This window comes from Sycon ciliatum, chromosome 1 (genome assembly GCF_964019385.1).
Source record: "Sycon ciliatum chromosome 1, ocSycCili1.1, whole genome shotgun sequence".
Classification (NCBI taxonomy): domain Eukaryota; kingdom Metazoa; phylum Porifera; class Calcarea; order Leucosolenida; family Sycettidae; genus Sycon; species Sycon ciliatum.
In genome coordinates, this window is record NC_088643.1 from 8,722,926 (window position 1) to 8,740,638 (window position 17,713).

Sequence of the window (17,713 nt, forward strand, 5' to 3'; positions counted from 1 at the left end):
GGCATTTCTGCCTCCTCGCTTGACCATTATGGCTAGACTCACAAGAAAATTTAATGGTGAATGTTTTGCAGACGGCGTTACAGGTATAGCTGGAGGAAGCAAGGCGAGAGAATCGGTTGCACACAGCTTTGAGATAACAACACTCGTGACAAGGTAGAAATTTATCACACCGAGCAGACCGTATCTGGGCTAGGCCCCGGCGGATAATGCTCGAGAATTAGATGGATTCTGCTTTTCAATATGCTCGCATTCTGGTCCAAAATAGCACTGACAATGCTTGAATTCTGCTTCGGAAAAATGGAAATAGTGGTATAGATTACTAATGTTGCAGATTGATAACAGCATACAGCATACATGTATTTTGTAGCACAAGTCTTGTTCTAAGAAACAGGAAAAATACAAGAAGCTCAGAATTATTCATTACTCAGCAGGCGAAGGCGCGGTAGCAGTCGCGAGGGCATTGTGAATTCTCACGAAAATGCCATATTTTGCAGCAATAATTATGCTAGTTTTCGTAAGAATATGCTAGTTTTCTGCAAAACTTGCCGGATTATGCTAGCGCAGTGCTAGTTTCCAGGAAGTGCTAATTATGCTAGATATAATGCTGGCATCATCCACCAGCGCCTAATCTGGGCACTATCTAGCTGTGCGACATTTGAGCAGCTTGTGAATTCCAATGTATGTGCATGGTTATGCAGCCGTTTAGCAATCTCAGCTAGCTAGATCTTGACTACTGATCAGGAAGTTGTCAATACTCGAAGATAAAGTCCCGGACGTCGTCCATATTATTATCGTCTTTCATCCCAAGAACGACCGTGCACTGCGCATGATGTGCCATATAAATAAGAAGATCCAGTGAAGCAGCAGGGCATGCATGTGTGGTCCTCGCACTGAAGCCTTCCCAATGTATAGAATGCAATAAAATTGACGAATTATAAGCCAGAACCTTCCAAATGTATAGAATGCAATAAAATTGACGAATTATAAGCCAGAACCTTCCAAATGTATAGAATGCAATAAAATCGACGAATTACAAGCCAGAATGGAGGCAAAACATGCATCCCTTAGGTGAAAAATTGAAATAGAGGAACACGGTACGCATGCAGTACATGCTGTAAGGATAGCCTGTGCAAAATATAACTATTGGACTCGATTCCCAAAAGTGGATGCTGGCAGCGTGTGCGTCTTCTCTTGACCATATTGCTGCACGCAGCTGTGTGCTCAGCATCATGGTTGCTGTGCCGAGTGAAGAACTCATGGGAGCATGGGATTCGCGAGAAGCTTTGAGTCTCGCCGCGTCCTTGAGCTCTGTGTCTCGTGTCCATCGACACTACGGTTCCTTGAGTCTCTTTGCGCTGGGCCTTCAGAGTTGGCATGGCAAGGCAAGAGACAGGCAGAAAGGGATCAGTCACAGGTAATACTGCATAGGATCAAGAGCATGAAACCCAGAGTGTACAGCTAGTAAGGGGTGCTGTCGCCACGAAATTCCCGGATTACATCATTCATTTAGGGATGTAGTGCACACAAGCAGTATTCAAGTAGGTCTTTTTCTTTACAACTGCAGCTCAGACGTACGCACCTCGCCACTTCTCGCCGCATATCTGCACCAAATAGGATGTAATCCAGGACGTGAATTTCGCAGCAACGGACACCCATGCAGAAAGGTCAGCAGCTGCACACTCTCGGTGTCATGACTATGTACTCTCTTGATAGCACATTCCAGAGCAAGTCACACAGGAAAGCAAGTGTTACGATCAGAGTGATCGGCAATGACACTGGCCGGTTGGAATATGGACAACCGCACAATGATACTGTCTACAGTTCTGTCGGGCGCAGAAAAACGACCAGGCTAGAATTTCACCAAGCACAGCATGCCAATGTATACACGGACGGTGACTCAACTGGGCATAGACTGCTATACATGAAAAAAGAACGGTCTAGGCTTGGAGTCCCCCCCCCCCCTCCCCCAGTTCTTCGGCGACCAACACTGCAACAGTACTGTATCCTTGCATGACCTAGCAGTGTATAGCAGTGTAACTATAGTAGTGTATAGTAGTGTATAGCGCTGCAGTGCACCCCGTTACCGGAGACCATTTGCAGATTAGCAATCGCACCAGCTGTACATATCCACCCACCCGATACCCTCCCATAGCAGCATAGCGGATGGGGTCTGATTGAGGAAGATCAAGCTAGGTTGCGAGAGGCAACTGCCCAATCCACACCCATGGCAAAGTGAGGCGTCTTGCAGCTGCATTTGCGAATTTAACACAGTTTCCTCTGGCCAGCTCTTTAGCAAAACTCTACGTGTGTCATGCACCAAATAAGGCCTACAGTCCATTCAGAAAAAGATGGGCCCTGGCTCTGGCGAGCTCCCGTATTTGGCGATTTTTCGTGATTTCATTGTACACAGTGCAGTGCTGCGAAATTTGAACTTTGAAAAAGAGTCCAAAAAGGGTACCTGAACTGGGGTTCGAACCCCACAATGCACTGTTGCAGGCAGGGTCAAACGGCCTGGATTTTGATGGTTTTTTCCAATTCAATGCTTCTGGGGCAAAACCTGGCCGATATCCTATTCTTGTTATGGCTTGCTTTTTGGACAAATAGACTTCAGAAACATAATTGGAAGAGGATTCCAAAGGGGATTGCAGAAAAAAATTCTAAAAAAACTCAAAGTTTGACCCATTTATGGCCAAAAGCTAGAAGTCCATCTCTTTCTGAATGGACTGTAATGCAAAGTATGCCTGGTGACAGCTTACCTGAAGGGTGTGTCAGCATCCAGGCAGTGCTGTCGTTTATGGTTGATTTTGCTGCTAGTGCGACGTTCAGCCCTTCGCGGGGGTGCTGGAGCAGAGGAGGTCTGTGCAGAAAAATGAAGAGATCAACAGTCTCGGATGGAGAACCAAGAATAAATTCATAGAAAAGAAAAAGGACCAAGGAACTACAAGTTACGCTCTAATGTCCACTAACACCACCAGTTACTAAACAATCACCTCATGCGATAACACTGCACGACACTGACCGACGGCACCGACGTTCTACAACTAACTGGCTATCAGCTCTAGCACATTGTGGATGCGCACTCCAACAGATTTCCAGCTTGGAAGGTTCTAAGTAGTTGATCGCATAGGAGGGTAAGGTGAGCGCAACCAAGACAAGCACGAACTGAAAGTCTCAGCTGTGGAGGACGTCGGCGGATATAATGCATGTCGATGACGATACTGGCAAGACCATTGGACAATACGGTCAAACCACGATTCAAGGACACAAAGCAACATTCCACAAAGCTTGTGTGGTTCAAAGATGTGAAGATCAATTAAAGTGGAAGCTATACGAACAAGAATCACGCAAACCGAACGCCTCAGTAAAACAGTACTGTACTTCGACGATGACAATTTAGATGGACAATAAGCAGCAGTAACAAGCAGCAGTCGGTCAGTGTCGTGCAATTTTATCGCAGGAGGTGATTGTTAAGTAACTGGTGGTGTTAGTGGACATTATAGTGCAACTTGTAGTTCCTTGGTCCTTTTTCTTTTCTATAGATCAACAGTCATGCATTCATTCTAGAATGAATGCATGACTGTTGATCTCTTCATGTACCTGAACCTTTGTTGAAGCCCTAGGGCCTCAACAAAGGTTCGGTTACTTTTCATTTCCAAATCCAAATGAAGGAAGGTTACGTGCTCTAGGACGGTTGGAAACCAGATCTCTGAACGTGCTTAGTCTCAAGATCTACGTCACACTCTGGAAAATTGGAAAAAGAGGAAATGCACGTCAAGAGCATGAAACAATGAGAACGATAACACAAAGTGAAATAGCACTGCTTCTCCAGAGTTGCTTTCAAAAGTAGCACATAGATTATTCAGGCACAGATTACCACATTTTCCTGGAGTAAAAGCCTCACTTTAAAGTTTTTTAATGCACTCATAATTCACCCGAAAAGTCGTTGCGGCTTATATTATGATGGACCTGAGTAGATGGTTGTCTTTTGTGAAAAAAATATCTGGGTGCGGCTTATACTGCACACGTACCTCCAGTGAGGCTTATACTGCGGGAATATGATATCGTCCTGCATCATAGTAACATGACACTCATAAAATATGCCATGACAAGCGCTGTGCACTGCTACTAGTCATAATACTCAACGGTCCTAGAATGTTCTTCACGAGAGAACTTTCATTCGTTTAGATTAGGATTCTTCAGCCATAAAGAACATTCGTTGCAGTCCTATTCAGAATACTACGGCACTCAAGAAATAGCCCAAGGTGGGTGGTAGGGAGTATTGTAACTGTATGCAACCAGCTGGCCTTGTTCAGCATACTAGCATTATGGTTTCGGAGAAAACTATGATTTCGTGCGTTTTGTGCGTTCTACACATGTTCTTGCTTGGCTAGGCATGGGCGGGTAATGCTAGCACTATGGCTGGCATTACAGTCCCTTTTTTCCAGGTGGCATAATGCTGGCATTATAACACCATTTCGCAAGCAAAATTGGCATTACAAGCATAATTGCCGGTCGACAACGGTGTCATGCAAGAAGCTGGCTAGGTCCAGTTCCGAAAATCGTGCATCTGAACCCGTCCGGCTTCGTCCGGAGACTTGACGTTGCAAATCCTGTCACTGGTGCTAAGTTGAACGGAAGCTTCCTCACTGCTGTTTAAGTTTTTTTCTTCTACGCTTTGGCCTTGATCCAAGACGGCCTTCTTAAATCGACTTTTCCAACTTTCAAACTGGCGTTATGGAGTAGTGTGAGCATTATACGTGGCATTATATCCTCATATTATGAGCATTGCCTTTGGCATTATTGCAGCAAATAACTAGCATTACCCGCTCATGCCTATGCTTGGCTGTGCGCGCTTCACTCGTTTGACACTTTCATACAATGACTCGTTACAAAACTCAGTAGTTCTATACGGGCTGGCTATCCTCACACAAAACCAGGTTTCTACACATGCTGTTTGTTTTCAGCCGTACCACAATTCCATGCTTCACATCGGCTCAGTTGCTTTTGCGAGTTCACACCCATCGTGGAAATTGCGAAAGCTTCCAGGTTTTCCAAGATTCCCCTATTTCCAGTACCAAAGAAAATTCACCAACATTTGCAACAGTGAATGAGGGTAACCATGGTAACACGTGACTGCAAGCCCTGTACATCAGTAGGCAGTGTGGATCAGGGAGTACTAAAAACACGTTTTTTTAGTACTTCCTGATGTGGATCCACAGGTGGATGATGGTTCATCTGTATGCGTGACTTCTCGCTGGATGCTCTGCGGGCAGCGAGATTGCATACATGCGCGTGGTATGTACACGTACCTGTTCCCTTGCATAACGCGGGGAAACGCAATGCCAGGTGGGGGGGGGGGGGGGAGGGGGTGGAAATGGTGTTGTACCCCATAGACTGGAATGGCACACTGTTCTCTTGATAAGACATATAGTACAGCTCTGACCAGAGAAAATCAGAAATTCAACTTCATGAATATAATTTAGTATAATATACTAAATTATATTCATGAAGTTGAATTTCTGATTATAGCAGCGCTGTAGTAGCTGGCCCTCGGAGACAATTTCACACACTCAAACAAAGCACTCACTTTGTGGTTTCACGAATACTCGTTAGGACAGAATTATTAGTTGCACACTCGGCAAGTAAAGATAAGAAGTGAAAAGCACAAGAAAAGAACAATGCAAGAAGACAAAACACACGGCGAGCGGCAGCCATGTTTTTGGTCATCAACCAATCAGCAATCTATATAAACCGGTCGCCGACGAAATTCTAGAATATTCCAAAGCTGTGAACTGTGATTGGTTAATTATGCTAATGTTCTAGAACAATAACACTAGCAGCCAATCACAGTTCACAACAGACAGTCATACGGGTTTAGCCATACACGACTCATACATTACTCACGAGCGACTCACGGAAAGGGTAATAACATGCAGATACAAAATACGCAAGGAGAGAAAAAATGTAACTAACTGCCCATCTTGGGGTTTGAACCTAGGAATCTGTATCCACACAAGCTCTACAAATAAATACTCTTTTATTGCGAAAAATATACTTTATATCAAAATGCAACTCCTACACTACTCCCCCCTACGAAAATAAATCGTCCCCGATTTCAAGTGAATACATCAACACAACACACACCAAATTCAAAGCAACACGGCATATACCAAATTAAATAAGAAGAAAAGAGGACACACATTCTCACGCACGTACGCACTCGCACGGACACACTCGCAATCATGCCGGCACACATGCGCACACTGGCATGCACAGTCACACATGGACTGTCTCACATGGGCTTGACCCACATACACTACGCCACATACAATACACCACATTCACTCACCTACTCATTGACACACGCACACTCTCACACACACTCACACACACACACACACACACACACATAGAAATCTGTTCAAAATGAACTGCCTAATCACGTTCGAGTACACAGAGCCATGCGTGTAGTGCTAGGGCTGTGTGTCGCCCAAAGCTATTTTATTCATGAGGTTAGATTTCTCCGGCCAGTACCTTAGAACTGCAGTGCAAGACGGGGACCACCATCCACAGAAATGGTGATTTCAGGATCAGCCATTTCATTTCCATGGAATTTGAGCAGTTTAACCAGACAATTCTCTTTGGCAAGGTCCAGTATATTTCATGGCGGGTTTCCCTCATCCATAGCCTGCGGTCATTTCACTGCCCTGGCTTGCATCGTCGGTAACTCCAGTAGTCCTCCCACCGTGTGCTGACGGTGTCCCGGTGAATATCCCCACAGGCAGTTCATGAGCCACTGCTTCCGTGGACTGTCGATCCAGTGTCGTCTTAAAGCGATACAAGTCATTCACACTGACTGGCATCTCGTTGTCTACACCAATATCAATTAGGAATGATCTTGTTAGGCGGTTCCTATTGCCGGTTGGAGTTGTTTCTCTGATGATTTTCGCAAGTAAGTAAACATCTTTCTGACCATTGTGGAAGATCACCAGCTCAGATTTTCCAAAGTACAGCTCTTCTGGATTCTCAAACGGATCAAACAAACCACGGTCAGTTGGAACCTCTTCGCCAAGAGGTGGCTGGGAATAGTCAGTGCGTTTCATTGCCTCATCGTCGTGATACTCAGCTATCCGCTCCTTTGTCAAGGTGTTGTCAATCTTGCACGCCTCATCGCAGTAAAGCATTTTTCTAAGACACTCGAGTGACACAAGGGTCTGCTTGCCACACACTATGTTGCTGATCGTCGTGGCCAGGCCGGTCATGAACGAATCCTGCGCAGCACCGCTTTGCGCCGTCTCGTTGCGGATGAAGATTGTAAGACGGGGATTAAGTTTGTAGTGGCACGGTTGGTCTTCTTGACTGCCCACAATAGTCTTTCCATTGTACTTGAGAAAAGTCTGGATCATGCGCACAACAACAATCCGAGCACTCCGAAGCCGTTCCAAGTTGCTGTTGCAGCTGTTCGGATCCTTCTCAGCGTGTTTCAGAAGGCGCCTGATACCACTGCTGAATTCAGATGACCTCAACACGTGCAGCATATTCCATAGGACACCGTGTAACTCCTCAGGTTTTGATTCTAGTGCATATTCGAAAGTCATGAACTCAAAGATTCGGTTGGCATCACATTCAACCTGGGTATCATCAAACTCCTCGGACACCACCTCAGACAGCAACTGTACACCGAAGGATTTTGCCATTTGGACTTGTGGGTTTTCCATTTTCAGCCCAAATGTCGGCAAGAACTGAAGCTCGTTGACAGCAGACATTCTCAGAAAGTAGTATTGCCAGTTGTTCATCACGATCTCTGATGCCTTGACAAAACTGACAGTACTGCAGTTCTCCCTGCCTTCTTCAGCAGTACACGATGGCAAGAATATTTCACCAGCAGGCTCAGGTACATCAGTAGGTGTTGCCTTGATGCCAATAGCTATTGGTCTTGGAAGCATCTCGTCACTTGGCGAGCAACTGAAGAGCTTCTTGAAGAAATACTGAATGAGGTGATACACTTTAGGATCCTTGTTCATGTCGAATGTGCTCTTCTCGATCTCGTGCTCATGCATGATTAATTGCAAAGCTTGTACACATTGCCCTGCTGTGAGGTGGCCTGAGATGTCGAGACACTTCTTGGACATCAAGTGTGGAAAACTGTCGAGAAAGTCACTGGGCAGCGTGGAGAGGTATGGCTCGGTGCGCGTAGAATCCTCTTGTAGACTGACTTTAGTGACTTGTCCAGGTGGCAAGAGCAACTTACTATCATCCACAAGTATACATGGCTTGTCAAGCAAGGCCTTCTGGATGCGATCCACGTATCCATCCGCCTGTTGACACTTGGAATTTAGATATGTATACAGTTGCTTGATAATGTTCTTGAGGCGTTCTCGATCCTCGTCACAGCCATCGGCCATACGACTGAGAGTGCATGTTCTAGATGTGAGTGCCTGCATCAGGTTGCAGAAATGTGCCAGCACCTTATCCAGGTCTGGCTCATGGTTCATTCCCAGCTGCTTGCACACACCGCTGTCAAGATTGAACAGCGCACTGCAGACTGGCTGCACAGTCCAGACAATGTCGTGCCACTTGTGTGGCACAGAAGCGCTCAGTGAGACTGGGCGGCTCCCGTCACACAGCTGTGCCAGCTGCCGACTACCAGAGTCGGCAAGAAGCTTCGGCAAGAAGTGCTGCTGCATCACTGGAAACACAAACTTGATATCACCGACATCCGCTGGGCTACTGAGGTGATTGAACGGTCTGATGAGTTCTTCAGCAGCTGTAACACTCTCCTTCTCTGACAATTTCTTCAAACCATGAGCTGGCGACCCACCAAACCAGGTCGACTCGACACTCTTGGTCAGGTCCATGAACTGTGTCTTGCCAACAGTTGCAGTGAAGCCGAGCTTTTTAAGGAGCGGCTCATGACCACCGTGCCACTCAGGACGATGCCAGAATTCACTCGCAAAGAACATTGGATCGACAAATAGATCAAACACTCTGCCATGTTTGAGGAGTTCACTGGCAAGTCTCTGCCGACCATCCTCTGTAGTCACAAATGGAACTCGTTTCAGTTGTTCCACAATTTTAGTCTTTGCAGCAGCATCTTGGATAGGTAGAACCTTATCTCGAATGTATCGCACATGCTCGATACGATCGTCTTCAGTCATTCGCATCAGCGCTGGTATGATCAGCTTGACTAGTACCTCCACTTCATCTATCTTGCGTAGAGTGAGGCGCTCCGTCAGGAACGACTCAACATCTGGATCGAGCTTCTCAAGCACCACTACAGACTTATCTAGAGCTTGCCACCACATATCACATCCTGCTCTGGGAAATCGATCGTCCATCTGAAAAAAGCCTGCCATTCCGGCAAGTGAAATAGCCTTGTTACCAACTGCAGGATAGATTGGAAGATGGCAGAGAAGCTGGCGCTGTGAGTGTGACAAATTCCTGGAGTTCGGGCTCAGGCCAACGAAGTTCGTCAACACCGCCTTTGCTTCAAGCAAGGTCAGTGTATTGGGAACACTAGAGAAACTAACCTGCTCAAGTTGACTTATCAATTCGACATAGTCATCTTTTGGAGTACAGCCACCTGCAGTGATGTTATAGCATTTGTTTATCTTACTAGCGTCCTTTAGTAGGCGGCTGAATACTGGCAAGTACATGCCAAGCTTGGCAAGGCCTGTGAGCAATGGTCCTGGTGAACCACGGTCACTTCTGTCGCTGCACCGTATGATGCGGCCAGCCTTCTCAGGTGAGACCAACAGCCCAATGTGCTGGCCGTTCTGGATGCTTGTTACTGGAATGAAGCTGACAGCATGGAGAGCAGACGCTCGTAGAGTGTGCCATGTCGATCTCAAGTGTTCTGTGACGATAAACGCCCACAGATCTGCGAGCCAGGTTGTCAGGCTGTCATGTTCCACCAGGTGCTGCACCGGTGCTGCTTGCAACAGGCATGGGTGCAGTGTTCGGACGCTGCTGGCAATATCACCCGGAGATAGCGGTCTTGCACAACTAGATCCTTCTAAGGACAGCAGCTTCCGTAGGACTGGGCACTTCTGGATCAGGTGTACATTGACTACAGTATCCAGACGGTCAGCAATCAGAGAAGGAAACTCGGTCAACACTGCAGGGCCAGCTGCACCAAATATTTCCAGCTTGTTGGACTGTGTCAAAAGAAGCGGAAGACCCGTTGCTAGTCTATCAATCTCATGTACCGAAGGCATTTGGGAGTACGGATCCAAACAATAGCTCAGAAGTTTGGCAACATTCTCGAGATTTGCTTTGTTGACGCCAAGTGACTGCTCAGCAACCAACTTCCCAGAGCATTGAATGCGGAGAAACTCACGCAGGTATGCTGGTGATATCGCAGTGCCAACAGCTTTCGGTGTCTTCCGTGAGCTTCCATTGCCAACAGTGTATGCTGCTTGGAATGCCAATGCATGAGGTTGCTGACTTGTCATGTCGGTAGAGCTGCTCAGTGAGTCCACATTGAACTCTTCCAACAGCCAGTATGGTGCCTGTGTCAATGGAACACCAATACCAACGACAAGCAGGAATAGCTCTGTTTCTTTTCTATGCATCTGACTATGAAACACGCCTAACTCCGGTCCGGTGCAGGGTCTCCATGGTTCCCATACGGCTGGGTCGGCATGGTGACTGGCCAAAACTCTCCACTCTGGCTTAGCGAGCTCCTCATACAGGCGATTGCAGAGCAGCTTCCACAATGTCATGTCCCCTGTCGTACTGCCAGCACGCGGGAACAGAGAGTAGTACCAGTCCAGGGACGCCGGCGCCATGGTTGGGCGAGGTGCAGCTGTGAAGACTTCTCCCCGGTGTCCGGCAGGGGCACATACTGGTGTTACTACTAACGGTCCACTTGCTCTTGCGTCTCCAGTTGCACCGCGTGGATTATCACACGAGGTGACGAATTGACGAGCTTCTGAAAGTAGCTGGAGATAGGCAGGTAGCGCTACACTGTGCAATAGCCATTCATTCCACCAAGCACGAATCTCCCCAGCACCAGACTTGACCGTGTCCAGGTGCTTGCGCGAGTCATCCAGAAGAAAGTTTCCGTTGACATGAACAGGGAAGCCAGTTTTGAGCTGTGTTGGAAGCGTTGTGAACACTTTGCCCTGAGTGGCACATTCGATGCGGTGGGTTGGCGATGCCAGCATAGGCAACCTAGCGGCCACACCTGCTTCTGGTGATAGTCCATGGCGATGACCTTCTGTGATGGCTTCATCCAGGCTAAGGTATCCTGCTGCTGGGGAATGGTGCATACGATCCACGCCTGAACAATTCATCATCAGCCACCTTTCCCTGCTCTCATTTTCACCTTGTTTTTGTAGGCAGGTTTCTTGCACGCAGTGAATAGACATGGCTTTCTCAGGCACACCCCGAGGAATACGGGTTTCCTCGGTGACGCGCTCTCTGCTGATCTTGTACCACGTGTCTAGGCCATCAGCCTTGGTGAGCACTGACACTTGAATGGAGGCAACATTCTTCAAGAACAACAGCAGTTCAATTCCATGCTCACACAGCTCGTGGAACAAATCCTCAACGTTGGATGTTGTCCAAAATTTCGGATTCCTACCGATCTTGGCTTCGGTCTTGTAGCTTCCTCGCAAAGGAAGACGGAATACTGTGGACTCGCCGTCACTTGCCATTGCATTGTCGAGAATCGTCCCCAGGTACGGTTCCCACTGATCACGGAACTGTGCCTCACTTTCTGTTGTCGGCTTGAAGCGTCGGCCGGGTTGGGCGTCTGTAGCATGAGGTTCAAAGTTGAGCAGTGGATCAAAGAAACAAAGGTTTATTCCATTTGCTCCACGAGACAAGAAGCTTGGGCAGTCAGTCAGATGGTACACTGCATTAAACCCTATTCCAAATCTTCCTGTCGATTTGGGGTCATCCCGTTTGCTGCCACTTCCAAGTTTGGCAATGCCTTCAATGTCCTTGTCTGTGAAGGACCGGTTGTTATACACACAGAGTGATGGGCAGTGCTGAAGTTGTTTCCAAGACTCTGTGTTTGGGTTCAAGAGCCTCTCATCTGGATAGTCAATACGCGTGTCCAGAATGAAGTGCATGGCAGTTGCACCTGCATCATCAGCATTCTGTATCAGCTCCTTGAAAATGCTCACGTCTGCTGGGTACTTCTCCAGTATGCCAGCAAGACGATCGCACAGCCTTTCCTGCTGACCAAAATTCAAGCCTGCAGACTCGACTAGCCTGTGTGAGGCATGTTCCATGCCCAGCCGTTTTACCAGGTGCCATGGAATATCACCATGCGCAAAAACAAGGGCCGATCCATCAGCCGTCGACCGTTTCTCCGCGCTGTGTAGCCAGGGTGTGTTGTCAAACGTCAGCTGGTTCAAGTAGTGCAGGCACCCGTCTGCGCCTGGCAGGACAACGCTGCGCCGTGCATCCTCGGCCAGCGGGCCTGGTTTTACTAGCTGCTCGGCTAGCTCGCGGAGTAGCTTACATATCCTGTCATACTCCTCAACTGTAGATGTCCTTGCTTTGTACACACTGTAGATTATGCACATGACCCTCTGTACATATGCGGGATTGTACGTATCCGCGATACGAAGCAGTTTCCAGAGATGCGGGTACTTGTTGTAGTTATCACTGGAGTTGAAGAACGGAGGATAGCTGCTCAGTGGAGATTCACCTGTGCTCAGTGTCTCAATCGACACAAACCGATAGCCGTGCCAAAACCATATTTTTGACGATAAGAATGTTATCAGTTCTTCCTCGGTGGTGTGTGCCGCTTCTGATCTGCACACTGCTGTATCCAGGTATTTAAAGATGTCAGAAGAGGCCTCATGGAGAAACCTCAGCAGCGGCTTGTCTTGGTGCACTGCGGTTGGTCTTCTCTGCAAGCATTGCAAGACAGCTTCCTCGTCATCAATACGCTCCTGGAGTTCTTTGTTCTCTGACAACATTATGCCCAGCTGCTTGAGGACTGTATTCAGTGTAGGTGTGGAGTAGCCCAAACATTTGGCCAGGTGTGGATGATGTTTACAATCAACCAGTGGTTTGACTGATCCTGCCAGGTATATGAACTCCATAGTCTGTGACTCGGCGGCACTAACGAATGATTGACCATCACCAGCCCAAGACATGTGGTATGTGCTAGGTTTCGGCGCCACCGGGAGAAACTCAATGTGTTGCAGTTCAGATTTAATTGTGCTGATTTGCCCAATATATCCTGGTGTTGATAGCAATACTAGCAACAGATGCGCTCGTGCCTTTCCACATCCAGGACTTACATCCAAAACTGACTTTGCCCGGCCAACGATCTCCTCACTGGGCAGCGTCTCGTGGATCATGCCACATTGCCGAAGGACAAACAGATGCCGTGGTGCAAAGTCATAGTGCTTTGCAGCAAACTTCCCATCATCATCCGTGTACAGCTTCGCCAAATCTGATTCTCGGTCAACAAGCTGGCTCAATCGCACCATACCACCTGAGCTTGAGCGGATACACTTCTCATTTTTGAGTAGCCCTCTACTCCAGTGCTCTTCCTCTTGAGCAAGGAGAAGTTTGAGGAATTGTGCATGACTGTCGTGCGGTATGCGCTCACACTGAGGAAAGAAGTAACGAGTGTAGAACGTCTGAAAGTCAATGGATTGCCCTGCTGCTGAATAGTCGCTGTCAACCAGTGAGCACATTTTCTTCAGCTCCTGACGTACATACACCGGCTGCTCGACAACTGCTACATCGAGACCGGCAAGTAACTCCACGGCATGCGCATAGCAGTCACCAAACCTGTCGTAGTCGACCAGGAACAGCGATTCCTTTCCCGTCATCCACTGTCCCCTTGCTGGACACCAGAAAACTGCAAAGCTGCCATTGCGCAATATCATGTTGTAGAAGCGGGCAACGATAAGCGACCGATACGAGAATATGGAGGATCCATCGGTGGCGGGAAACAATCGTCCGAATGCACTGCGCTGCTCTGGTTGCGCTTGCGTAGAGTGACTTGCAATGCTCTCCAGCAGGTGTAGATATGCATGTGTAATGACATCAGACAGGACAGCTTCGTTCCACCGTGTCTTCAAGCTGCCATCACTCGTATGCTCCAGGCTCCGGCGGTCTTTCGCCACAGAAAGGCAAGCGTTCAGATGGAACGGCAGTCCGGTGGCAATTGGCAGTGGCAAGAACGAGTAAGCAATCCCTGCAAGATCAGGTTCAGCAATATCATTGACAGCATTCCACTTGATTGCACAGCCACCCCATGGCACCAGACAATCTTTTCTGCCTTCTTCCACGGCCAAGTCCTTTAGCAAAACCAACAAACAAAACAAGAAGCAGGATTAGCATGGCATCCATTCATACCCTTCAGCAATCAACACTGATTCAGTCATGATGCACCAAACACATGCACACGATACTGCAGTTCGGGGTACGGGCATAAACCACTATTTAAACTCATGATTGCGAGGGGGTGGAGATTCGAAATCGACGATTATGGTGTTGCACATGCGCTTGGTGCATTGTCTTTTTGTTTGCTTAGCTTTATTTTACTTCACTATAAGCACAGGTAAAAAAATCTGCCTTCTCACTGGGCGTATTCCATCAGGGCTACATGTCACATAGCAAGCAGGTAGTGGTGCTTTCCTGCAGATCCGAGGCGAAGGCGAAGGATCTACATACTTCTCACGGGCTCCAGATGCCACCTATCGGTCAGTCAAGTGCCAGTCAGCCAGCACTGGGACAAGGCATGAGCTGCCAACTTCTTTTACACCATTTGCATTTTAGTAAGCTGGCCATGAATTGGTGTTTAGTAAGATTGCCAGGAGTTTGTGTTTAGAAACGTGGCCGGGATTCGGAGCTTAGAAAAATGTCCAGGAACTGGTGTTACAGCTTGTATCTTCTACTACTTTGAAGTTTTTGGGGACGGTTGGCGGTTTTCGTGCTCTGAGGATCAGCCTCAGCGGCACTCCTACAGCATCCCTTAAGCAGTGACCAAACCTTTGTGTACCTTACGATGTCACTTGATGAGAATCTAGACCTAGCCCTGGTGGGATTCAAGGACCTAATTGACCTGGGCGAGCGGAAATCAGTAGACCAACCATCAAGCCTTTCTCGCCCGGAACTCGTCAAAGAACTCCGGAAGATGGGCGTGGGAGTGCTGCCGCAGCCAGCTAGTCCAAACGGTACGTTGGAACAATTGTCTAGCCTTGTATCATGTGTTTCAACCTTGTCCAAGGAGATTGTTATGTCGAGGGAAGATAGAGACAGCACAATGTTGGCCCTGAAATTGGAAATCCAAGAGCTGAGGCGTGAAGTAGTAGAGCTTCGTCAACAGAAGTGTTCCATCCCTGACCCCTTACCACACACCGTACCCACGTACACATCCCAACAAAACGTGGCCATGGGACCTCCAGCTGCGAAGTCCTACAGTAATACCGTACGCACCCAGCATGCTGCAACACCACAAGGTACAAGTCCAAGTAGTACCCAGACCCAGCCTGCCCAACAAAGCCCAATGTGTGCTGCATGCACCAGTGATACTTGTAGTTGTACAGTCCACGCAGCCGACACACAATGCTGTGAAGCAGGGGTCACTGGCATATGTAGTACAGAGCCAACACAGAACACGTGGAAAGAGGTGAACCATAGACGAAAAGGACGGCAGGACAAATTCACGGACAGCGTATCCAAAGCTCTGCGGGCTACTATAACCTCTCGGTACGTGAAGGAATCACCTAACACGGAACCTGCTGATCCGTGCGTCCTGACAGGGGTGGTGCCCATCAACAAACTTGTGCTCTACGTTGGAAGCATCAACAGCGGTTGCAACGCTCACTCCATCAGAGACTGGTGCGAAGCGAGGGACGTGGAGGTATTAAATTGCTCCGTCATGGAGTCCAAATACCTTGGCACATCGTATGCCAGAGTCACTGTGGCTGCAGAACATGAAGAGCGTGTACTAGACAGAGCCTTCTGGCCCGAAGCCATCAGCCACTCAGTACGCAAGTGGCGTTTTGCGGACAGCCCCAAAGTGACGAAGCCAGCTTCCAATGCGTAACCTTTATCCCTCCTCTTCCACTTCAACCCCTGCGCCTCTCAACGCTCTTGCCCCACCTTTCTTCCCCCATTCTGTACATGCTGCTACTCACCGACTTACAATCTGTGTCCTTAATGCTCGCTCCATAGCAAACAAGTCTGGCGAACTCATTCAAATCTGTGAAGATCACACACCCAGCGTAGTATGCATCACAGAGACCTGTCTAACTCCCACACAAGCTTTCCACGTGCCACACTATGAATGCTTCCGTCGAGACCGACCTGTTTTAGAAAATAGACAGAACCGTGACCCACACAGGGGGTATGGAGGAGTTCTAATCTTAGTTCGTGAAGGTCTGTGCACTTCCATTGATCAGCTACCGGATTTTCAGCAACCGGGCTTGGAAGCGCTAGCACTTCGGCTTACACTCGCTGAACATAAGCTTGTCTCACCTTCTGACCTGCCAACAACCCACCTAGCAGTAGCCTGTATCTACCGTGCTCCTTCCCCGTCGACGGATGACTTCTCGACTTTTCTCGACCGCCTCCAAATAGCCCTGCAATCAACACAAAGGAAGCCCGAAGCCCTTGTGATATCAGGCGACTTCAACTGTAGGTATTCCGGCTGGTGCTCAACTGACCAAACGGATGCACAGAGTCTGAGTCTTGACAACCTCTTCTCATGCTATAATTTGACCCAATCGGTAACCTTTCCCACCCACCTCCGCTCGAATGGACTTGGCAGCTGTCTAGACCTTATCGCGAGCAACATCCCTAACCAACTCAACCACATTCAACACGTGGCTCCTCTTGGCGCATCAGACCATGCCGTCCTGCTGGCTGAGTTCTCCTCCTCAAAGTCTTCCCCCACAGCAGCCAGCATCTGCCGTAGCCCACCATCTACACAAAAATACAACGTCCTGAGTGCCACGGATAACATGTGGAATGCCATGAATGTTTTTCTCGCAGCTGTACCCTGGTCTCAGGTCCTTGCCTCCCACTGCATCGACACGGCTGTCTCCGCATTCACTGACATCCTTGAAGGTGCCTTGGACCTATATATAGGAAGATCCTCACCTCCTCGTCGGAAATCACGCCACAAACCCTGCCCCTGGATGACTCCATCACTGAAAGCAGCTATTAAAGTCAAGAGCGATCTCTACAGCATCTACCGGAAATACCCATCCCCTACAAATTTCAACAAATACAAACACCAACGTAACTATGTAAAATGCCTTTCCAGATCCTGCCATCGCTGGTACATCCGCAACCTCCGTGCCACGATATCTCCCACAAACCCTCGCCTCCCATCCCTCCCTGTGCTCATTCGTCAACTGCGAAATACTACCAGCGCCCGGGTTATACCTTCGAAGATGGTGGGCCCCAATGGTCGAACAAGCACCTCTCCGGCATCCATTGGTAACTTATTGAACCGCCACTTCGTTAGTGCTGGCTTACAGGTTGACCCCGATGCTCCTATTCCCACTATTTCCTCTCTACCTCCACCAGCAACTACATTCCACTCCCTGATCATCACCTCATCGACTGTTCACAAGTATATTGCAAGACTGCCTCTGAACAAATCCCCCGGAGCTGATAGGATCACCAATGAGATCCTCAGGAAACTGAGCTACTCAATTGCCCGCCCACTCTCCATTCTTTTTAACCTTTCCCTCTCCTCCGGCACATTCCCGTCACGATGGAA

The 17,713-nt window shown here is 48.3% G+C and overlaps 1 protein-coding gene across 1 annotated transcript in view; it reads right to left on the bottom strand.

The window, feature by feature from the left end:
* Window positions 1-5,587: 5,587 nt before the first annotated feature.
* The window catches only part of LOC135812063 (sacsin-like), a 31,955-nt gene continuing 19,829 nt past the window's right edge, over window positions 5,588-17,713 (bottom strand). The window contains exon 5 of the mRNA XM_065325392.1: window positions 5,588-14,276. Coding sequence (XP_065181464.1) covers window positions 6,678-14,276 — 7,599 coding nt within the window. The 3' untranslated portion in view covers window positions 5,588-6,677. The remainder of the gene's footprint in view (window positions 14,277-17,713) is intronic.